At 31.9% G+C, this 25,103-nt stretch overlaps 2 protein-coding genes and 1 pseudogene across 3 annotated transcripts; all 3 read left to right on the top strand.

Annotated features, from left to right (window-relative positions):
* Positions 1–3,478: 3,478 nt before the first annotated feature.
* Positions 3,479–5,641, top strand: LOC107014760 (annotated as a pseudogene).
* A 1,382-nt stretch (positions 5,642–7,023) lies between these two features.
* LOC107012294 (F-box/WD-40 repeat-containing protein At3g52030) lies at positions 7,024–16,898 on the top strand. Of its 2 annotated transcripts, XM_027915288.1 has the most exons (11): positions 7,024–7,284; positions 7,389–7,589; positions 8,933–8,987; positions 9,974–10,072; positions 10,763–10,866; positions 11,315–11,404; positions 11,879–12,018; positions 13,144–13,262; positions 13,581–13,602; positions 14,934–15,018; positions 16,358–16,898. In XM_027915288.1, exons 1-11 carry the CDS (start codon positions 7,106–7,108, stop codon positions 16,731–16,733), a joined length of 1,470 nt encoding a protein of 489 aa, XP_027771089.1. In that variant the 5' UTR covers positions 7,024–7,105; the 3' UTR covers positions 16,734–16,898. The 2 variants fall into 2 exon arrangements, with proteins under 2 accessions (XP_027771089.1, XP_015067619.1); XM_015212133.2 differs by lacking the exons at positions 13,144–13,262; positions 13,581–13,602 and having other exon boundaries at positions 7,025–7,284; positions 16,358–16,892.
* Positions 16,899–17,362: 464 nt separating this feature from the next.
* LOC107008492 (N-terminal acetyltransferase A complex catalytic subunit NAA10) lies at positions 17,363–20,981 on the top strand. The gene is made up of 2 exons (XM_015207552.2): positions 17,363–17,794; positions 20,513–20,981. Exons 1-2 carry the CDS (start codon positions 17,495–17,497, stop codon positions 20,780–20,782), a joined length of 570 nt encoding a protein of 189 aa, XP_015063038.1. The 5' UTR covers positions 17,363–17,494; the 3' UTR covers positions 20,783–20,981.
* Positions 20,982–25,103: the final 4,122 nt, after the last annotated feature.

The raw sequence follows: 25,103 nt of genomic DNA, 5'->3' as shown, positions 1-25,103 counted from the left end.
AAGGAATGAGAGGACTAGGCATTTATCTCAACAATTCGTATTCGCAATAAATAACATATCACTATGCTTTTTGATGGAATCATTTCATTCCTGTTACTCAACCGTGATCCCAAAATAACCTAGCCCTATTGATCTTTCTCTGCCAAATAGTTCTTGTCAGCCCAATAACTATTTGTGTGACCTTGCTTTTACATACAAATATACTATCAAACTCAGATTCAAATTATTACTCAATATATTCATCGATTCTTGCTTTGTGAGGGATTGAATTCCTCTAGGCATATCTAGTTATTTGTAATTATTTGACGAGAGATGACTAAAATTGCCTTTTCCATATTAAGCTTCATTGATTTATTTTACCAATTTCAAGTCATCATAATTAACTAGAAGAAGGTTAAAAAAAAATCAAAGCGAAGTGAATGGATATTGGAGGAATTTCTAATATCAATGAGATATTCAATATTACTATTACTATTTTGTTAGAATAAGCGCCTGACAAATTCAAATTCTGTTACCTATTAAACTAATACTTATCTTAATCAACTTTTCATAATTAAAATAGTAAAATTATTAAGTTCAAGAAATTACAATTATATTTGCCATAATGCATAATAAGATCAAAGTAATATTGTATTCCCACTATCATATCCAAATTGATTTTGCTTTCAAAATGGTATTACAATCAAATGAAATCTCATAATCACACAATTTCTTGATCAATACTTTGGGTAATGAAATACTCACAATTAATTTGGGATAATTTCCTATGTTTACTAATAACCGTAACAAAATAACAATTAGAAAATGATATAAATTAATTTAAATTAAGATATGAAGTCCATCTCTTTTCAACCGAGGAACAAAATAAGATTATTTCATTTTCATTTTCATTTTAGAAGAATCTGTAACAAACGAAAAAAAAGAAAGACAATCATATATTATTGTAAGTGGGAAGATTTTAAATTCAGAGTTAGATTACAAAAATGCCCTTCACCAATTTTTTAAATTAATTTTTTTTTTTACTAATTTTTAAAATTAAATCAATAATAATAATTAAACTAGACCAAATACATGATTAGATGTTACAACTTATCATTTTCCATTTCTTAATGAATTTGATTGTTAAAACTTTTTAGCTTCTACCATTAAACACATTCATGCACAAACCTTTCATGTACTTAATTTCTCCCCCTTTATAAATTGGATAAAAAATATTAATCCACCACATTTTGTGTTTCATCATCTAATAGCTCTTATGTGAGGAGTAATCTTTTATTGGTCATTATTTTGCTTATTGATTTGTGCTTTCGTTCATTTTTTATTTTCATGGTTGTTGGAGAAACACATAATCTAATAGTTCTTCTATATTTTTTTTTATTGGTCACTATTTTTCTTGTTGGTTTGTGCCATTCATTTTTTTTAATGATTGTTGGAGTATTTATGTCCTTAGAAACTTCAGCTTTGGGACTTAGTTCTAGCCTTACAAGTTGCTCATCATTCCCCAAAAAAAGTGTTGACATTTAAGTTCTAGGCAGAAAGTAAACACTAAAAAAGTTTATTTTATATACACAAAAACACATATAGGAGTACATTAGACAATATTGAGCAATTTTATATCTTGGGCCTATATAAATTATAACAGTAACAGAGGTCAAACGTGCAAGACACGTTTCCAGAACTAATATAAAAAAAGAAATGTACCACACTATTCAATACATATACGATATTGACCTTAAAGAAACTATTTTGACCTTCATTTGTTATATTTTTATCGTTTCCGTTTATTTAATAGTTAACCAATTCATAACACATTCATCTCATTCAACTTTTCAATCCAATGAACAAATTAAAATGATTATTTCTTAACAATTATTGATTAAGAAATTAAAAGAAAACTAAAAATCATTTATTTAATATTAATAATTTGATAATTTTACCACAAAAAGTGTGATGCTTCAAGAGTTGTGTACTTATATTTTTGAGTATGGCAAACGAACAAGAAAAAGTTTAATCTAACATTGGAAAGGATTTTCATATTTTTAATATAAGTATTGATTATTTATAATAAGAACAATTATTTCAAGTTATAAAACATTAGTTTATGTGTTTTCAATACATTATCCCGGATCTTAATGTAAAAACTATATTTATTAATTTGATGATTTTAGTAGTTTCAATTAAAGTTCTAAAATATTTTTATTAAAAAAATAAGTAAGTTTATATTTCTTTCTTTTAGTTAAATTTTATATTTCTTAATAATCTTAATATTGTCAGAAAGAAATTCATCATTGCAATTTTTTGAGACTCTTTAAAAATCTAAATTATATATAACTATACCATTTACGGAACTTCTTCACATACACCCTTAAAATGTAGGATTTTGGAATATATAATAATATTTGATAGGGTAAATATACTATGATATTTTAAAACTTAATATTTATTATAAAATATTTTTGACTATCAAGTGAAAGTTAAAAAATAAATATTAAAAGTTTTATTCCTATTTTTATAGGTCATAACTCATACCGAATAGATTTTCGCTCAATTGTCAATGGAGATAGGACTTAAAAGAATTCAATTATTTCAAACTATCAAAGAAGTTTTATCAACATAATAAATACTTAATATGTTACACTAAAAAGAGTATAATAATCATCCGATAAATTAATAAGAAATTATTAAACCATTTGTACTTCCAATAGTTATAAGGAGTACTAGTTAGCAAATCCACATATTATTATTGAGATTTCATTTTTATGACTAATTTATTAGAATTAATTTTGAACTATAATTACCATTTATCTTATTGACATACTATAATTAAATTATAAAATCGTGAAAAGGATCCCTCTAATATATATTTTTCTCAAGTTCCCTACTATAGTTGTTTAAAATGGTACTACCTCAGTAGGAAAAAAATTTATTAATTCAATTCATTTATAATGAAAAATGTAAAGGCTAAACACATAATGGGGAGTGTCAATTAGTCATAATTTTTTTTTAATTTGATACATTAACGAAGATATCAGAAAACAAAGAGTCATGGACTAAAGACATAAATCTAGAGGTTTTTGTAATAAAATAATAATAAATAACAAATATTTATTTGATTCATTAATACTATTCTAGATTTAGATTTTTTTTCACAAATTACAAAGATCTCATAAATAAATATAACTCAACTAAAGTTGAATGACTAAACTCCAATCAAAATATACTGATTGTCATACGTTTGTGAGTGCTGATGCTCCATCATGTTACATTAAAATTATATTTGGTATAAAATTAACTATTCCTTGATTTCATATATACAAGTAATTACATATATTCTATATTTAAAACAATAAAAATTATTAAGTACAAGATTCAACAACTATATTTGGCATGATGCATAATTAAAGTAAGTTATATCATAATATCACGCTACAATTCGATTTCTCTCCTAAAATGGTATGAGAATCAAATCTTGATCATAATGACACAATTACATAAATACCATTTTCTAACTCTGTTTTTCAATATTCACAATATAGAACAATGGGACAATTTACTTTCTTCCTCCTTGTTTTTACCCTGTTTTTGTCAAATTTTGTTGCTTCAAGCCTTGGAAAGAAGCAAGGTGATGTTCTTAGCAAATTTTACAAGGCCAAACAAAAGAATTCAGCCTTTCGCAAGAGTTATTTTAACGATGAAAATGTAGAATTAGACAAAGTTATTCTTCCACAAGAGGGATCAAAAGCAAAAGATTGGATCAATAAATTACCTGGACAACCACCAGTAAAGTTTCAACAATATGGTGGTTATGTTACTGTTAATCAATCAGCTGGTCGTGCTCTGTATTATTACTTTACTGAAGCTGAAAATTCCGAGGCATTGCCGTTGCTTCTTTGGCTTAATGGAGGTATATATATATACACACAACATTTCTCCATATTTAATTGTTGTTATAATATATAGTTTTGATTTAACATATTTTTCTGTCTACAGGTCCTGGTTGTTCTTCTATGGCATATGGTGCTATGGAGGAGCTTGGACCATTTAGAGTTAACAGTGATGGAAAAACATTACACAGGAATAGTTATGCGTGGAACCGTGGTAATTGAACAAAATAATTCCCTTTTATATGAATTTCAGTTAATATTTGGTAATTATTATTCTCAAAATGTGAGTATTAATTAGTTCTCTTATTGAATTAGCTGCCAATGTGTTGTTTTTGGAGTCACCTGCTGGAGTAGGGTTTTCATATACAAATACAAGCAGCGATTTCAATACAACCGGAGATAGTAGAACTGCTAATGATAATGTTGTGTTTTTACTCAATTGGCTCGAGAGATTTCCCGAGTATAAGAAGAGAGATTTTTACATTTCTGGTGAGAGTTACGCGGGGCATTATGTACCTCAATTGGCACATGAAATTCTTAAGCATAACAAGCAAGCGAACAAGACTCTTATCAATCTTAAAGGGATAATTGTAAGTGATATCTCTAATTTAACCCGTCTTTTACAACATGTTAACTTACACTGACAAAATTAAATTGTTGCAACTATAAATTGCAGATTGGGAATGCAGTGATCAATGATGATACAGACATTATAGGAATGTATGAATACTTTGCATCTCATGCACTGATTTCAGATGAAACTTATCATGACATCCAGAACAGTTGTTTCGTTGAAAACTACAACGAGAGCAAGTGCAATAGTGCTATTGCAATTTCAGACAACAATATCAACCATCTTGACATCTACAACATTTATTTTCCTCTTTGTAAGAATGGAAATCTCACGAAATACCCAAAAATACCGCCAGTAAGCGTGACAAGTATGCACATTCTATCATGTACTGTAAAAAGTAATGCACTAACACTGACATCGATATATGGTTTATTTTTTATGCAGCCATTGCAGATTGATCCCTGCTCGGCCGATTACATCTATGCTTACCTGAACAGGCGGGATGTTCAAGATGCACTTCATGCCAATGTTACGAACATCAAATATGAGTGGGAATCTTGCAGGTTATTAGAACTGCAACACAAAAATACAAACATGTTCATTTTCCAATATTCATTAGGCTTCAATGCTCTTAATTTTTTTCTATTTCAGCAATACACTCTTTTATAATTGGAAAGACAGCCCGGTGACTATCGTTCCTCTCCTCAGAGAATCTTTGGAAAATGGTGTTCGAGTGTGGATTTTTAGGTAATTTTGTTCCTTATTACAGTACTATTTTTTTTTTACATTCTGATCATCTTATCACAAATGTGTTACTAACAAAAATTTGTACTTGCAGTGGCGATACAGATGGAAGGGTGCCTGTTACTTCTTCAAAGAGATCAATACAAGCAATGAACCTTACAGTTGATCAACCTTGGCGCTCTTGGTTGAATGGAGGAGAGGTAAAAAAAAATAAAAATAATATGCTCGTGAAACGACTTTTGATTCAATATTTCTCAATGTTTGTTGGATATATATGTTGCAGGTTGGAGGATACGTTGAGACATATAAAGGAGGTCTAACATTTGCAACAGTAAGAGGCGCTGGACATGAAGTTCCAAGTTACCAACCTGCTAGAGCCCTTTCCCTCATTTCTCATTTCCTGTCTGGCACATTACCCCCTGGAGATCATTAATCTATCTAGCACATCCTCTTTTGTGTAATTAAGAATTATTTTACGAGCTTTCTTAGACAAATTAAAGTTTAATACAACATAGTGTGATCACTTGATCTATCTTTTGAAATATCCAAGTTCTGAATATTGTCACGTTTAATATAATCCAAGATGATGTCAAATGTTTCGCAATATCAGCGCAACTAGCATAGTCAGTATTGAATTATAAACTGAATTCCTGAAAAATGAACAACAAATGATACACTCTACTAATACAACGAGAAGATGGGATAATAAAATGAGTCTAGTCATTACTTTTTGAAGGTTGAAGCAAAATCTCAATGGTTAGGATTTAGAATGTTGAATATGAAACTTGGTCTTCATTTTAATCAATTTTGAAGCGAAAACATGTTAGTAGAACTTTTTAGAAGTTTTTGGCTGTGATCTACTAGGAATGGTGAACAAATTGTTTCTAACTGACAACACAATTTGTAGTAAGGTCCTAAAAATTCGACAAATCTCATGGACAAAAGCTCACTAACTCTCATGAAGCAACCCTTTCGGCAATCGGCGAGGAATTCAACTCTAACTTTTGATCTAAAAGTTAATTTTGTTTAACTTATTTATACGAGATTAAAATTATTTTTATTTTTTTGATAAAATGAAGGGATAGCAACTTGAAATATTTTTATTTATATAAACCAACCTTATATTTCAACTTTAAAAGGGAACAAGTGCACAATTAATCAATTTCGAAATATGAGTTTAACCACTCCGAAATCAATTTTATGCTTATGCAATTCAAGTTGTAAAAATTTGTGTCCAAACTTTCAATTCTTAAAATTTGATGTGAATTACATAAACTCATAAAGCTAAAAATAACATCCTTAAAATTTAAACTAAGAATTTGATTTTTAACTATATTTTCAAGGGAAACTTACATAAATATACTATAATAAAAAAATATTTATCATTTATAGCAATAATATTTCTTTTTCATTCAATCACCTTTAATTCATTTATAAAACAAATTTAATTCATATTACAAAGAATAATTTTTTATTCACATATAATACAAATTTTAATGATAAATTATTCATTTATCACACATTTTAATACAATTATAATACAATTTGTCAAATTTTTACCAAACAAAAATAATATATTTTTAAAAACAATTATAATTCATATATATTGCATACATAATTTACTTTTAATACATATTACAGATTTAACATAGTATTACTATAAATGATAATAAATAAAAAATATTGCTAAAATTAATAATTATTTATTAAAATGTACTAATTTATATAATTTTTTCTATTTTGAATCTCTCGATTTAAAATTTATGAGATTTTGAATATAAAAGTTTTAAAGGGTGGCTACGTCATAAATAGGCTAGGGGATGAAATTACTTGGAAAATAAATGAAAATACAAAAGCCTCACCTCTTCCGTCTCTGCCCACACAACCGGCGGATATAACGAAAATGGACCCCAGGACAGCGGCGCCAAAACTCCGGCAGCCGTCCACGACGGCTACGGCAACCGTGAAGAACAAAAAGAAGAAGACAGCAGCAGAAGCTCTCGGCCACGACGTTCTCTGCATCATCTTCTCCTTTCTCGACTTAGTCCAGCTCATTCGCTGCTCCGCCGTTTCTACTTCTTGGTACGACGTCAAATTTGTAACAGTTGCATTTAATTTGTTCTGCTATTTGCTTAACCCAATTACTGACTGACTTGCTTATTTTGCCCTTGTTTTGTCCTATGAAGGAGTAAAGCTGTCAACAAATTGAAGTTGCATCAAACAGAATACTTCAAGCAGCAGCATAGTGGTCCTAATGGCCTCATTGACGCATCTTACTGTCAGAGATCATTGAGTGAACAAGCGGAGCAGCTGGCTATGGAACAACACAGATTGGCATTGCAAAGGGGCCCTGCTAATGTTATTCAGTGGAAAGGTCATTCAGTAGGGTAAACATTAAGATATCCATTTCAATTAGTTTTTCTTCTTTTCCATTGCAAACTTAAATAATGCTGATTCGTGATTTATACTATGATCAACTATTTGGATATCTCATGGATTTATTGCTTATTAGGGATATTTTGGAGTTACATATCAGACTGGAACAGTTACCCACCTTATTAAAAAAAATTTACTCGAACTATCATGTACCTTTTTAAAAAAGAAATATTCAGACTGCAATGATCCTCACTTGGTACAAAGACATAGCTAGAAGTTTTGACCTGTAAGCTTTAGGTTGAGAGCTAAAATGAAGAACATCTAACCTTCGGGGTGGCCCAGTGGTTTGAGCTTGGGACTTCCATGTTGGAGGCCTCAAGTTCGAAACCCCTTGCCAGCGAAAGCAAGGGTTTGTCTTCTGGGTCAAGCTCGTCGCACCAGGCTTGCCTAGTGCGGGTTACCTCTCCTATGTAGTTTGCAAACTATTGCATAGGAGCGGGGATTTTACCCTGTGCACACCCAAAGGGTAGCGGGTGCGGGTTTCCCTTGTCATAAAAAAAATTAAAATGAAGAACATCTTAGGAAACTTCAGCTTGAGGATAATGTGTTTCTCTTCCCCTAGTCTTTATAAGCCAGCTTCTTTAGCTTTACATATAAATCATAAAGATTCTTTAACGTGAAAATTTTGCACTAAAAATCTACCTCCACATTTTTGCTTTTGTTGTCATGGAATCAATCAGTTTATCATTCTTTAGATTCAGTATCATATGACATAGCATTTGGCTTCTAATATTTGTTAGTGACTTAGAAGTCGATCTCAGTCACTGTAAATCTCATCACATACATTATATCCTCTCCGTTTTGGCTGAGTCCATTGTCGTGACTCCCATTGCCATATTAGATTGACTTCCTAGATATAAGCCGAATCTTCAAATAGAAGAAGATGTTTCCTTCTAATCACCCTAATAGAGATTTTTTAATATAAGCAGTTCAACAATTCTAGTGCACTAACCTATTTTCTTCCAATATTAAAGTGATATTCGTATCTCAAATATATGGGATGAACTTGCCCCTAATATACAAGATAAAATTATTGAAGGATATGGAAAGATGAGGGAAAACTCATAAGAGTCTGCAGCTAGTTCCTTTTCTCTCTCCTTTTTTTTCTTGGGGTCTAATCATTCTCCATCACACTTCCCAGAAATACCAAATGAACTTCAATTTCCTCCTGATCCACATAAGGTTCGCAAAGATTTTGAAAATTCCACCATAATAATAATTGTTTCTAACTTGGCATTAAATCTACATATTGTGCATTTTATATGGTTTTTTCTCTAACTTCAATTTCTACTAGGGTAAATCAGTGCAGAATGAAGATGGGAAAAGTCCTTACCGGTGTGGGTGACAAGGTAGGGTCGCTTTTTACTATTAAGAATGATAAGAGTTGAAATTTCTTACTGGTTTCTTTCCTTTAGCTGGAAACTGCAAAATCTTATTATATTACCTACTAGGAAAATCATGTATGTTATCCACAGTAAGTTCTATGAGATAAATTTTGAACCTTTCTCAATGATTAGAACTTGTTGACGTGGGAAGCATAATGATGATGCCATGCTTCTGGTTGGATTAACCCAAATGCTTAATTATGATAAGGTCTGCACTCATACTTTATACATGAGATTTACTGTAATAATACATGTGTAAGTATGATTTCGTTAGACTGCCTCTCTTCATTTCATCAAATCCTCATCCTAATATGCCCTCCATGATTTCTCCTTTTCCAAGATACTTAAATTCTGCAGTTGAAATTTAATTTGAATTTCTGACAAAGAAACCTGTATCATGCATAATGCTTGTTTTATCAGCATTTGTTAGATTCCCCATATTTGTTATGTTTGGTTGGCAGAGTCCCATAGATTTTCTTTGGGCTTTTGTTGTCTATCAATCATCATGGCAAGAAGGCTTTATGATTAAGCCAGTGCACAATGTGTGGGCTGAGCAGCCTGGGAGCTCCGCTGGTGCTAGGTGGAAAGACATTCTTGTGCCTAATAAGTGAAGAAGGTTGTTGTCTGTTGGTTTTGTAGAATAATACAGTTATACATCCTTGATCATCTTTCCTTTTTAATTTCTCTTAAATATGGTATAGGTATTTCTCTTTCTCGAGTTTATTATGAATTTGATATCTTTGACAAGTGTCATAGTTTCTCTGAAGTACTACCACATCAGTTGCTGTCGTGTATCATGTTATTCATTACTTGTATATTTTCCCCCGGATAATATTGCTATTCATGAATCATGACTAGTCTTCTGCTATTGGCCACATGTCTCTGCATGCCTTGTTTACAGAAAAAAGGACACAGTTTTAAAGTTACATTTTGCACTCTTTATGATCCAGGTCATGCGTCTCTGGTCGGCAGAAAGCTGCAAATGTTTGGATGAATATTTCCTTGTCGATAAAGCCCCTTTAATTGATTTTGATTTTGACGAGGGCAAGGTGAGTTCAATACTTTACATTTTATTGTATCTTGTATGGTAAGATTAGTTATATTAATAACACTTTGATCATGTATTACTAATTTTATATTCCTTATTTAATTTATTGTAAGTTGTGCACTTCTTCACTTCAAAGAACTGCTCGCTTCACTACATGCTTTTCATTTCAAACCCTATGGATCTCGCCACCTTTTTTCCTAAGCTTTAAGTTTTTAAAAATACTCACGATAAGAGGATGAGGAGTGAAGGAGTAGAACAGGATGTCCTCATTAGACAACAACATGAGATGTAAGGCTAAGAAGTACGAGCTAATCTGTGAGGTCAATTAACACTATCACTGAAAACAATCAGTTTACCACTGCAATGCCGAGGAAAAGAGGAACTATTGTTTTCAAACTAAAAAATTGTATGCATTTGGTTTGGTATCCTCTAGCAGTTTTTCAAACTAAAAGTGTATGCAGAGGATGAAGACTATCTTCCTCTATAAGTTGTAACACTTTTGAAGGGGAGCTACACTTTTGTTGTAGTGTACATGTGGATGTATAGACTAAAATTACCAGTTTCAAACAAAAAGAACTCATTGCTACATTTGCTCATTTTACAACAATGACAGGATGAAGTAATTTTTTTGGCCTCATTAATCAGGTCTAACATACACTTTGTGAATGATATTGGAAATGTTATTGTACAGGTTGTTGGTTTGGTTGGCACCCGTATATGCATCTGGAATCGTACAGAGGCAAGAAACGTATTTTCCTCACGTGAGAACTTATTTACTAAGGCCCTCTGTATGCGGTGTGTAACCTCTTTGTTGTTCATCTATTTTTCTTCTGTAAAATTTCCATCAGCAATGTGGGAAAAACAATTTCAATGTCGTAGTCATGTTCTTTAATCATTGACTTACAGTATCTGAACTGTTCTAGTTTTGGTTAAGATCTCTGTGTCGTCCATATAAAGAAGTATCAAACCTATCTTAAATGAAGAAAGTAGTTTTAACTTTTTTTGGGACTTCATGCGATCAAATGGTGCTAAAGGGACACCCTCTCAGACCCCCTTGATATTGAGATAAAGCTTGTGAGAAGATAAGTATGCATGTGTAAAGTTTTGAATTACTTGATGGTCTCTGTTCTGTTAACTGTCATAGCTCCATATTTAATAATCTTTGCTGCTTATGTGGTCTATCTTAGAGCTTATGATGCTTCTTTTGTAGTTTGCTGATAGTAATTTTGTTGCTTCTTTCCAGTTATGTAGACCCTGAAGCTGTGATTGGATGTGAGGATGGAAAGGTTCGTGTATTTGACCTATACAGCAGAAAGTGTACCCAAATAATAAAGTATGATTCTGTTTCACTACTTACATTGCATGCTTTGTGCACTAGTTGAGAAAAAGGTTGAAATGATTTTCTCCTGGATCATTACCTCTCTTGCACAATCATGCACATAGACGATAAGCTGTTTTTAATCATTGCGTCTTTTGCTCACGTGCACATAGACAATAAGCTGTTTTGTGACGATAATCTAAATCATAATCACTTTAATAGCTAACACGGAATTAATGCTTCTCTCTGGTAATCCCTCAGCCAGCACACACAACCCCCCCAAATTTCTTTTTCCGCTCTAAGGCTATTAATGGCAAGTGCCAATTGTGATTCCTTCCTTTCTCCCTAACAGAGATGCAGAATTGGTGCCTTCTCCTCCCTCCTGTCCAACCATATCTTTTGCAGTGTTTCGATCTTTCCCTTCTTTTGATCCTAAAATAATATTCAAGACTAATATGTAACTAACTTGTTTAGCTCTATTTCTTGCAGGATGCATCAGGGGCCTGTTTCTTGCTTAGCTTTTACTGATGACCAATTGCTTGTTAGTGGTTCTTCCCTTGGCACCCTTTCACTCTCAGATCTTTCTTCTGATCAGCGAGTTGTTCAGCTGGGATCAACCTACTCTGCAGGTTTGTTAAATAATTTTGTCAGATCCACAATACACTCATAACTTATAGAACAATGCCTCTACATCCCTTGTCATTGATTTCTCTTTCCTGAATACCCATGAACGCATAATTGGCTTCCTCAAGTCATCTCTTCTTGGATAGATCCCCATAATTTGAATAACAAGCTTCTGGATCCAAGTTTGTGGCCTAGTGATCAATGAAGTGGGTTAAGAACCATGTGGTCACAGGTCACATCCCAGCTAAGACAAAATCATTTGGTAATTTCTTTCCATTTGTCTAAGCCTTAGTGTATAGTACCTGTGCTGGTGAGTGGTGAGACATCATAGGTACCCTGTGAAATCAATCGAGGTGCACGGAAGCTAGCCCATACACAATGGATAATAATAATAATCAGTGTTTTGGGAAGCGAAGCGGAAAAAAGCGACGAGGGCTCGCTTCACAGAAGCGAGAAGCGCGAAGCGAAGCGTGTAGCGACATTTAGTATAAAAATAAAAAAATATTAAATAACTAAATAGAGGTAATATAGTCAATAATACTCATAAGTCATAACATATAAAGCAAAAAATCAAAAACATAATTAAATCACAAAGACTCAAACTCCTATTCTTCAACAAGATCCTCAAACTCTTCAAGTGCCATAACCAATGCTATTAACCTTCATATTTTTTTTGTCAAATATGTAAGCTAAAATGTATAGTATACAGCCAGCAAACAATCAAATAAAAAAAAATCAGAGAGCAAATGATTTGGAAAGATATCCAACTTTTACATTTTGAAATAGCCGAGGCGAAAAAAACAAAAAAAAACAAAGAGCACAAGATCGAGAAACTACAGTGATAGGAATAACTGAGAAGCAGATCGAAGAGAAAAGAAATGCACCGATCAGATGAAGCACAGTAAGCTAGTGAAGAGAGACGCAGTCGCGGTCGTGAAGAAAAGAAAGCAGCGTAAGAAGAGTAAAGTCGTGAAAGAAAGCTAAGTCGTATCTATTTCAGAAATTTTAAAAAAAAAACTATTTTTTTTTAAAAACCCTAATTGTCGCTTTTTTATAAAAAGCGCGCTTTATTGTGCTTTTGCCTTTGTGTCGTTTCTCGCTTCTTCATTTGAAGCAAGCTCCTTTTTCAGATTGCATCGCCGGAGGAGAAAGAAGCGCAGTGGTAGCGCTTCGCCTCGAAGTGCACTTTTCGCAACAATGTCTAGGCCATACCCTTTGGTGTTATTTAAATTATGGGAATCTGTCCAAGGTAAAATGCCATAGCTTGTTCTTGTTGTTATTATTATCAGTGTTGTGAAAAGCGCGCTACCACTGCACTTCTTTCTCCTGAGGCGATGCAATCTGAAAAAGGCGCTCGCTTCAGATGAAGAAGCGAGAAACGACACAAAGGCAAAAGCGCAATAAAAGCGCGTTTTTTATAAAAAAGCGACAATTAGGGTTTTTTTTTAAAAAAATTAGTTTTTATTAAAATTTTTTGAAATAGATACGACTTAACTTTCTTTCACGACTTTACTCTTCTTTTGTTGCTTCTCTTCTTCACGACCGCGACTGCGTCTCTCTTCACTAGCTTACTATGCTTCATCTGATCGGTGAGTTTCTTTTCTCTTCGATCTGCTTCTCAGTTATTCCTATCACTGTAGTTTCTCGATCTTGTGCTCTTTGTTTTTTTTTTTTTTTTTTTCGTCTTGGCTATTTCAAAGTGTAAAAGTTGGATATTTTTCCAAATCATTTGCTCTCTGATTTTTTTTATTTGATTCTTTGCTGGCTGTATACTATATATTTTAGCTTACAAATTTGACCAAAAAAATATGAAGGTTAATAGCCTTGGTTATGACACTTGAAGAGTTTGAGGATCTTGCTGAAGAATAGGAGTTTGAGTCTTTGTGATTTAATTATGTTTTTGATTTTTTGCTTTATATGTTATGACTTATGAGCATTATTGCCTATCTATTTTCCTTTAATCTAAGACTATATTACCTCTATTTAGTTATATAATATTTTTTTTTATTTTTATACTAAAAAAAAGCGCACGCTTCTCGCTTCTGTGAAGCGAGCCCTTGTAGCTTCTCGCTTCCCAAAACACTGGGCCTAGTGGTCCATGAGGTGGGTTGAGAACCATGATGTTTAACAGAGTCAAAAACTGTAGGTGATTCTTCTCATTTGTCTTAACTTTTGTGAATAGAGTTGCATGCTATTTGTTGTTTGAGGGAGGTGGCAGATATGCCGTATAATTAGTTGAGATGTGTAGCCGTAGATTTTCATGCTGAGCCTGTTATATAAATTTCTTCCCCTAAGAAGTGTTGTCTTTACTTCTAGTTGAAAGAATACCCTCTGCATTTATCTACTCTCCTTTTTTAGCTTTGCTGGAAGAGAGAAGAGAAATGCAACATAAACTAGGAGGCTGTCTAGGGAACATATGGTTACTTTATGCTGCATTTGGCACTTATAGTTTTTACTAAATGATTTTTTTTGTTTTTGGGAAAAATCTGACAAGTATTATGTTAATGACACAGCATGAGAACCCTAGAATCTATAGTTTATACTTTTGTAGAAAGTCTTTTTTTTAGTTGTAGAAAGTATTTTCTGGTTTATGTTATTCAAAAATTGATGTCTAATTAGTAACTAGTGAGGGCTTCCTAATGTCAATCTGTGCTAGGAAGTGCACAAATGCTTTACACAGTTTACTAAGTAGATTATCTTGGATGTATTTCTTTTAGAATCTTGATTCTCTTTGTAATAGGAATTCTGATTTATTTTTCTTTCTATGCTTCTCAATCTCCTGCCACAGGGATCAAGACTTTAAGCTCCACCTCTAGCTCAATTAATTTAGTTTTCATCTTTCTTTTAGAATGTTGATTTCTCTTTGTTATCTGATTTCTTGTTTGTTTTTCTTTATCCGTTTTTGAATCTCTTCTGACAGGGGTCAAGACTTTGTGTTTCAATCCTAACTCCTATATGGTATTTGCTGGATCAACTGCTGGAAATGTGTCTTGTTGGGACCTCAGGTTGGCAGAACTAACTAAAACGTGAACCGACTTACATGTGTTTTTCTATGGAACCCGGCCTTTCTGTTCTTGTTCCATGCTTCTGTGCAATAACTGGTGTTTTTAATCCTTAGACAGTAGCTTTATCAATCCCTTTATATGTTGTTGCAGTTAATTGTAAATTAGGGATGTCTCATATTCGTAAATCTTTCTAGTCTGCTTATGAGTATGACAAGTTGCTCTATCTTTTTTTTATGACTGGTGTCCGGGTCTGCTTTCACGTACCTCGACTAATTTCACATCCCACCAGCAAAAAATTGCTCAATCTCTTCGTATAAGATTCCCCAGAGTTCATCCTCACTATTTAAAATTTTAAATATAGTTTCTATGAGATTTGGCTTATTGTAAATGCCACTTCAGCAAACAAGTACAAGAACTTCAGAGATTTCAAATATAGGATATTGGGGGCAATTGCTAATTAGTTAAAGAAGCAAAGGGGGAAAGAAAGAAAAGGAAAAAAGAAAAAAGGAGCTTTACTATTTCTCTCTGGCCGATTGTGGTCTAAAAAATGGAATGGAATAAAATGAATACTGGACGTGGATTTACATGTGGTTCTTGAGATAAGTTTAAAGTTGATAATGATCTCTTGAAATATTACTATTGATAATGGAGGGCTAAGTTGTTGAAACTTGAAAGGTTCCATCAATCATAAATTCATACTGTTAGCATTCCAAAAGACTGCAGTGAACTCGAGCAATCAGCATAGTGAAAGATAAAACAAATTGGCTTGAAGCCAAGGTTGCATGCTGCTTTGATTTTTTGTTCTGAAGTATGTAGGGTAAGTAGGGCCTAGTGTATGTTTCTTTGAAATATAAAGTACTTTTAGGAATGGAAGGACGACTAGGATACAGAATTGTTTCAAGGGTATCGATATTGACTAAAATATTGCCTCCCCTGAAAGTACAGAGGGGGGAAATTTTAATTAGTCTCTAACGTCAAGGCTGAAGGAGAGATAATTTTGGACCTTGTGAATGTGACAAAAAAAAAAAGTGAACCGTGTCAAATAATCTGATATTGCAGCGATGCACCAAAAATCCTTCATTCTGATGGCTGTTTCTTAGGTGAAGAATTTAGATGCATAAACTTCAAAAAGAAAAGCCTGTGAGGGATTAATGTGAGATTTCTTTCATCTTTCTCATCTCCAAATGTGAATGTGGACTCTTTTCATCATATGTTTAGATGATATATAGGATTTGCTTAGCTACAGCTTGCTGCTATTTGATCTGAGTCGTGAAATTGTTTTCCTATGTAGTTTAATATTTTTCTAGTTTCTGATTATTTCAATCCTGAAAATGCACAGGAATACGACGAGAACTGTATGGGAAACAAGAGTTTCTCCAAATGTTATTTATTCTATGCATCACCTTAGGAACGACACTTCAACATTGGTAGTTGGTGGAATCGACGGTGTGTTAAGAACTGTGGACCAGGTAACTGGTGAAGTAATTTCAAGATGCATAATGGATGATAGTACCACTGTGTTACATCGTTCAACAGAGAGATTTGGAAGTGTGCAAATTGAGAGCCGGAAAGTGAAAAGGCTGTCTGAAGATGATCGAATTGATCTTATGACAAGAACTTCCAAGCCACAAATCACATGTTTAGCAGTTGGGATGGAGAAAGTTGTTACTACGCATAATGATAAGTATATCAGAATTTGGAAATTCAGCAAGTGAAAAACGATTCTCATACACTGCCTGATAATTGCTGGTATTTGTTGTTAATTCTGGTATATGTATTTCCCTATGTATACGTATTTCTAATCTGGTAGCAAAATACATGTATGCAGATTTACATGATTTAAAATTTGATGTGAAATTATTAATTAGTAAGACTATGAAATTCTTTCAGAAAATTATTAAATACGGTAGGAATATCTATTTAATTAGTTAGTTTTTCCTAAAACTTAGCTACTATGTCAAATAAAACTTAAATAATTATGATGTGAATATAAAATTAAAATATTCTTACCTATATGAGGAATAACTATATTGTTTGGTGTCCATATCAAAACTTTGACATGTAAAATTCCAGCACAATTATTGAATTTTTATCAGTTCAAAATGAATGAACAATTCTATGAATTTCGAGTGAAAATTTGCAAGAGTTCCACACTCGATAAACCATTTATGGGTTTAAATTGATAAATGTTCATGGCATATTTCCGTGTTATACTAAAATTTTATTTTCATATTGAGAGTAGCTTAATGTTGAAAATTATAGCGTTGAAACGCCGTTAAAACTTAACTTGCGATCCAAAAACTGGCTATTGTGAACTTCTTCCATATTTGGCTGATTAGGGCCATTCTATGAAGCCCAAATAAAAAGCCCAAATTGCTAATTGGCTATCAATTCCTGACGAACACGACACAGTTCCCCTCTTGTAAAATCTGTGCAAACCCTAATTATCGTGTGAAATTGAGATTGAGATTGAAAAATGGTGTGCATACGAAAGGCGACGATAGATGATTTGCTTGCTATGCAAGCATGCAATTTGTTATGCCTTCCTGAGAATTACCAGATGAAGTACTACTTCTACCACATACTTTCGTGGCCTCAGCTTCTGTACGTTGCTGAAGATTACAATGGTAAAATTGTGGGATATGTGTTAGCAAAAATGGAAGAGGAAACCACTGAGTGCCATGGGCACATCACTTCCCTTGCCGTAGTCAGGACTCACCGGAAACTTGGTTTGGCTACTAAGCTCATGACCGCTGCTCAGAATGCTATGGAACAGGTATGTATTATTTTTTAAAAAAACTGGTGAAGTGCTTTAGCTAAAAGAAATGTTGTTTCAACAAGTGATTAAATCTGGAAATTAGATTCATTTGTTGAAAGAATGAAAAGTTGATTTGATTCTCGATATTAGATTGGTAGGAGAGCGACAATAAGTAATTAAGTTTTGGTAATCAGACAGTTCTGTGAAATGGATATATGTGACGGTTGTCAACTTGTTAGTCAGTATTGGCTGATTATATTTGATGGTGAATGAAGTTTTTGGGGACAAGTGAAATGTCTGGACTTTTTAATTGTTCTGGTGTCTGGTTTGCGCACCATCAGTGTCATGGTTGAGTTGTAGATATTCCAACTCATTGCCTTATGTGCTTTTCAAATTCTGGATTGGAATAATAGTTTTCAGCTCAAGCAGGGACTTCACTAGTTTACTCTAAGAATTTGGCTTGAATAGAAATTATGATGAGAAAATTTCATCTAGGCAGAAGAGCAAAATTTCCTTGAAAAGATGATTCTGAATCATGAATGGATGCAAGTGAAAGAAGTAATCAAAAATAACTACCCCGGAACATCTGTAGTTGTGTATCAATCAAGCCTGACAATTTTCTCATTGGCATGGTGACTAATCCTAGTGTGGTTTTAGTTAGACGTCACCAACCTCAGTATGAAAGCTAATAAAACTAGAGAGTTGAAAAAGATTGTAAAGCATATATATACATAATTTATACAAGGACTCAAAAAAAAACTATCGGCTTTACTCTACTATGCCTTGAGCGGGAATCCTCTTCTTTTTATGCTAAACAACCCGGACTCTTTCCACTATCGTCATCAACCTTTCTTTTTTTTGATATGATACCAGAACTCACTTTGTTTCCATTTGGCCACAACAATTATCATTTTCTCATTACTCATGCTAGCCTTTAACAACTTGAGTTGTCTACGAGAGGATCCTTTGAGTGCTTTTCTGTTGGGGATGTTTAGCAGGAGAAACAGGGTCTCAAAATCCTCGTCAGTATCAGCTATCTTCTGTCGTTGATAGGTGAAGTCATTTTTGCACATACTTGTTGAAAGACAAACTAAAATAAAGACAAAACTGTGCAAAATAACTGAAAACAAGTGTTCCCAAAATCAAAACCCCCCAAAAAAATCAGATGCTTTAATTTAGCAAGGAATATAGAAGAATCTAAAAATCAAAAGTTAACCAAAGTAATATACCCAAATGAAAATAGCACAAGTCTCAAAACATAATCGCCAATGTAACACTGATAGAAAGAAATGAGAAGCTTACTTTGAATGTAAAATGGAAGCACTAAAACCAAACAATAACAGAGGAAGAAACTGGAAGAATGAGAGAGAAGAAGCAATCGTTAAAAGGTTATCAAACTAAAAGTATAAACTTTGTGAAAATATACTGTTTTTTAGAATAAAATTGTAAAGATTCTACGATGAAGCAACCTTAGCTGTTGAGCAGGAGAGCTCCCTCTTCTGAGGGAAACAAAAAGCTGAGGGAGATTGAGAGACCAAAGGGATAGTGGAAGAGAGCTAAGTAATACCTGTAGCTGTAGCTCAAGGAACTGATTGGGCAGTTGTGCCAATCATCATGATAGCGTAAGCGATTGGATAAGAAAACCAAAAGTAAGAGAACTTGTTCTGATTATCTAATATTCAAACCGTAATTGAGGTCAAGCTTGTCTCATTAATGTACAAGCTTTGGTTGGTCAATGTTTTAGCCCCATGCACTTACCCCAACCTCGGATAATGAGGATTGTGATGTGGTGACGTGAAACAAGGGTTTGAGTGCATACTTTCATTGGTTTGAGATTATTAGTCTTGATAATTACAATCACAAATTATGAATTAGGTCATTCGTGTTGAAGTTTGGTGTATCACTTACTTTTTTATGCCACTAGAAAAAAAAATATGTCCTATGGTCTTTGATTAATTGTAGACTAATAATAACACATTGGAGGTGAGAAGCCCGTACAAATGCGGAAGTTTCAATTTAGTATAATATGTTAAAGGAAGAACATAGTAACTAGGCACATTCACTGAAAATTTGTGGATTTATTTAATAAAATTTGTAATCCCTTCATATTGAGTCACTCTCCTTGTAGGTGTTTAATGCTGAATCTGTACCGTCAGTGGGAACAGTAATTCTATAAAATCGGTATTTTGGATCCTTCAATTTACTGTACCCCTTTTGGTAACTGTTATCGCATTATGTCATCAATTAGCTTCTCTTTACCAAGGAGCTCCGTCGACCCACCCTCTAGTGCAAACAAAAAGAAAATAGAATTTTTGAAAATGTAATAGTGGAACGTCATGCTTTGGTTTTAAACTAATGTAGTTTTTTTGGGAAGCACAAGTTTCCGGTAGTATGTAACTATAGTACCAACCTAATTAGGTACATTCAGTGAGTTACGGTTATTGACTATGTTGCTTGGACTCTTCAAAAATGTTGTTGCATCCATGTCGGATTCTTCAAAAATACACTATTTTTGGAGTATTCTACACACCTGTCAATATTTTGGATGAGTTTTTGTAAATTTTACTCTGCTCCTTTGTTCATTCTCACTGTTATTTCTTGTTGATTCAATAATGTGCTTAAAGTTAAAAAAACAGTACAATCTAATTTAGCATGCGTATTGTTTGTCCTGACGCAAAAATGTTCCTCAGTTGGAATGATTCTAAAAATAAGATCCAATTTTATTTTTGGTAAAAGGTGTTTGGAGCAGAGTATGTGTCTCTGCATGTTAGGAAGAGCAACAGGGCCGCATTTAAGCTGTATACAGAGACATTAGGATATAAGATTCATGATATGGAAGCCAAGTACTATGCAGATGGGGAAGATGCTTATGATATGAGAAAGGAATTGAAGGGCAAGAAGCACCACCAGCATCACCATCACCACCACCACCACGGTGGTGGGTGTTGCTCTGGTGAGGTGAAGGTAGGACCAAAGGAAGGAGCAGCAGAAACAAAAGCAGCATAATTATGGACCTAAAGTTTGGGGACTTGGAAATTTCCTGGATAATGTATGCGTTCTACATGAAACAACTACACCTTGTAAGGTTGGAAGATTGGTACAAGTAATGCTTTTGGTTTTTCTGATATTGTATTCACATTTCATATCTATTTTCTGAAGAAACTATTGAAAAATGAATTTCCAAAAGTTATCCATCTTGATTAAATACGTTGCAACAATTTAACCTTATTGTATTTTTATCTTAAATAAGCTTCATAGTTATTGATACTAGATCATATAATAACTTATTTGTCGCATTCATGTATTACTATTCTGTGTGTTTCCATGCACTATATAAACTTCTCTTAAAGTAGGCATTTCATCTAATTATGGAATTTCTTTTGGACATGAAAGTCTATTGTATGCCAAGGAATATTAAATCAACCATTTTTTCTATGATGTTGAAAATTCAATGTTGGTTAGAAATTGTTCTGGAGAATCTGATTTTGGGAATGAATAAAGTACCTTTTATTTAATTTAACTAATCTCATAAAGACTTCTCTTCTCTTGATTGGGGAATATCACCTGTCAAGGATCTCTTCATTTGATGGTCTCACTGCTTCATATTAGCGGTATTCATGGTTCGCTTTGGATCGGTTATTTGTTAAAGCTAAATCAAACTAAAATTAATTGGTTTTTAAATTTCTAAACTCAAATTAAAAAAATAACCGGCGGCTTGGTTATTGTTGGTTTGGTTTAATTTTATTTTTTTTGTTATTTTGGTTTGAAAGTATATAGTTTGTTGTACATGAAAAATCCATAGAAAAACTATTGTGAATTAAATTAAGCAATATTAGTCATAGAACAATTGAAAGAGGACTAAAAAAATTTCTTTCGTTGTTAGAAGATTTATTTCTAAAAAGAGAATGCAATTTATACATGTAATGGAAACAATACTACCAGAGTTGTTTTGAACTAAAAAATCTCATTTAAAGTCATGCTCTCTAAATTAAAATGCTAAAATCAAGAAAAAGTATAATATAAAAAGATGGAGAAGAAAAGACTAATATGACTAAAGAAGTTGAAGAGAAGGTGCAGAAGGTTGCTTTGAAATTTTTTAAAAGAAAAAAGAAAGGAAGTTGCTTTGCAAATTTTTTAACAAGAGAAAAAAGCTGCGTATATTTTTCTTTAAAAGAATAGCACTGTAAATTTCTTAGGTAGAGTATGTAAAAATCACTTAAATAATAATTTTTTGGTGGAGTTAGAATTAGGATTTATTAGTTAGATTGAAATTTAAGTGTTGGATTTAAGATAATGATAAAATTAAACACTTAAGTTTATTAAAATTTAATAAAATATTTATATTTTATTTATGAATAATATATAAATAACCATAAAGTTTACATATATAATATAACGGTTTGGGTAATTTTTGCGGATATTTTTTAGTAAAATTAAAACCAAACCAAATAATATCAGTTTTCAAAATTCAAAAACCAAACCTAACCAAATCCAACCAAATATCGATTTTCTTAATCGATTTGGTTACTTAACTATAACCATGAACAACCCCATTTTCTATTTGCCACTTCTATTTTTTTGTGATACGATTTACGAGTCGATGAACAAATCAAGTAGACAATTTTTATGGAGCGTAGACCTCTCTTTTCTTCTTTCAAAATCAAAATTGGAAGTGAATTTTGAGATCATGTACTCTAGATTTTATTAATACTTTATTTTTTTCGTGTACAATTGATAATGATAACAAATTTTTTAAAAAAAATCAATGAATGTAACACATGTCTTGAATATAGAGTTTATTCATAAAGTTAGTTGTGTAGCTAGATGTAAACAGTTCATTTGGGCAAGACCACTAAATGTAAAATATCGCTCCATTTTTGTTTCATTAAATTCTATGGTTTAACAAAATCAAATAATTGACTATAGTTTTCGAAATTAATAGTTTAGTACACGTCTAGCGTTTGTCAAAATCAGGGTACTATAAATGCTATTTACTTTATGCTATTCTTTTTGCCAGCAAAATTGACCAAGGTGATAACGTATATTTATTTCAAGTTGTCACTACTCTCATTATCAATAATTGGAAAAAAGCCAACCCCCCCCCTCCTCAAAAAAAATTACTTTTTACATCTGAAATGACAAGGCTATTTGGCACTTGCTTCTCCCTTCGTTTTCTTCGTTTCATATTAATTGATAATCATATTAAAAATAATTATTTTATATTATTATTTATGTTATTAAATTAGAAAAATATTAATTTAATCTATTCTATATTATTGCTATTAATTTATTTTGAGAGTGTTCATATTTATTTATAAAATTTGTAAAAGTTTTTTAAGAGGTAAATTAATAAATTATTTTCTGATTTATAATTTTTTAAGCATCATGCAAAATAAAAAATGATCAACTAATATAATACGAGAAAAGTATCATTTTTATTTGAATGTCCTTTTGCTTTTGATTTTTCCAACAAAATCCATATTCCAATGCAATAATGCCTTATTAGGCCCCTAAAAGTCATTATTTTCTTCTTTTTTCCTATTACTTTCTCATGTTTCGTTTTTAGGAAGAGTATTTCTTGTATTAATATATATATATATATTAGGCAGAAAATGGCAAGTCTTTATCATAAAGTATTTATGATTAAAAAATAATTGATATTAATTATCTGAGAGATCAATTTGAAAAAAATGAAAAATTCAAGCCCAAGAACGAAGGAACAGTTGATTTTTATTCAATTATTAATCAAAGACGACAAATAAAATAAAACAAAACGCTACCATGACTTGTTGCCTAACAGAAGCCAAGTTTGTCAAGTCTATTATTGGATGTAGGCATTCTCTATCTTATCTCCTTTCTAATAATGATTAAAAAAATGTTTTTTTTTTTAAAAAAAAACAATATTTAGTAATTCTAATTATTAAGTCTTTCCATTTGAATTATCTACTAATTAAAGAATGAACTAAAAATGCAAGGCAACTAGGGAAGGGGAAAAGCTACAAGAAGAGAAATAATAGAAGAAATAAAATAAAAGAAAGATGATTGTCTTTATGAAGAAATTACTCTAGTTTAAATTTTATCCCTCTTTCTTTTGTCAAATCACATTTTTATTCTTTTCCAAACTTGTAGAGCACCAAGAAAATCATTTCCTTTATAATTAAGCAACAAATATTTAAAACTCCCTTTCGTTTAATTTATTTATCTGATTTTAACTTGATATTGAATTTGACAAAGTAACTATCAAGATTTTTGAATATAAAATCTTAAATTAAAGTTATGAGGATTGTATCTAAATGTCTTTAATTTTATAGGATCCAATATTTATCGGGAACAACCTCCACTTTCATAGATCCTTGATTTGATTTATCGCAGTGATCCTTGCTTTTAAGTTTTAGATATGCAACTTGTAAAATTAAAATTAAAAAAATTATGAAAAAATAGAGATATTTTTTTAATGAATTAAAAAATAATAATAATAATAATAACTTGTTCTGAGATAGCTATTCGTTATTTTGTGACAAATGTATAACTTAGAATTCTAAAAGAAGAAAAAAACGCCAAACAGTTTTTGTTACATTACTTTTCATTTTTTTATTTTATTTTGGCTCTTTTCATAGGTATCATGCGTATGAAATGAAAAATAACGATAACAAAAAGAGCAGAAGCTCGAAAAAAGTGACAATATAAACACGTCAAAAATGTGAGATGTGATGAAAAATGTTTAGGCCCTACCAATAAAAATAATGAACTTATCCATTTAAAGCCAAAAAAATAAAATAAAAAATTAAATTGTATATGATAATATCGATATGAAAATAGTATTAAGAAAAAAGGTAGCATGGTGAGTCACGAAACACTACAACGTAACCAACTTTATGGCTTACAAAATAAAGGTAATTTGTCTTCTTTAGCTATTATATGTATGGTTAGAAATTCACCATGATTCGGTTGAATTCAATAGCTTTAATATATATAATAATATAATTATATTAAAAAGAAATATTAAATGTGTAAATATTAAAGTTTAACTTGGTAATTATCTTTTTGAATTAATGTACATTTATATACAATGGAGTCAGAATTTCAAAAAGATGTAAAATATAAAGAATTTAAATTGTGTAAAAGTTAAGAAATGTTAATATATAATATATATATATATATGTAATTATATTTTTATCTAATTATGCAATATAATTTTTTGACATAGAAATGTCGGTGAACAACCTCAAGCTCCTCCACTGTTTATATGTATGGATTATCTCTTTTTCTTCAAAGTTGGATCTGAGTTTCTATGATTACTAATCTGATTAATTTAAATTTATATCGA

The sequence above is a fragment of the Solanum pennellii genome, chromosome 1, assembly GCF_001406875.1.
Source record: "Solanum pennellii chromosome 1, SPENNV200".
NCBI classification, from domain to species: Eukaryota; Viridiplantae; Streptophyta; class Magnoliopsida; order Solanales; family Solanaceae; genus Solanum; species Solanum pennellii.
This window is presented reverse-complemented; position numbering and strand designations above follow the sequence as displayed.

Coding starts and splice junctions, on each gene's coding strand:
- LOC107012294 (XM_027915288.1), top strand. CDS start 7,106: ATGGACCCCAGGACAGCGGCGCCAAAACTCCGGCAGCCGTCCACGACG. Junction 10,073..10,762: donor TTGATTTTGACGAGGGCAAG/GTGAGTTCAATA, acceptor GTTATTGTACAG/GTTGTTGGTTTGGTTGGCAC. Junction 13,263..13,580: donor ATTATGGGAATCTGTCCAAG/GTAAAATGCCAT, acceptor TCTCTTCACTAG/CTTACTATGCTTCATCTGAT.
- LOC107008492 (XM_015207552.2), top strand. CDS start 17,495: ATGGTGTGCATACGAAAGGCGACGATAGATGATTTGCTTGCTATGCAA. Junction 17,795..20,512: donor CTCAGAATGCTATGGAACAG/GTATGTATTATT, acceptor TTTTGGTAAAAG/GTGTTTGGAGCAGAGTATGT.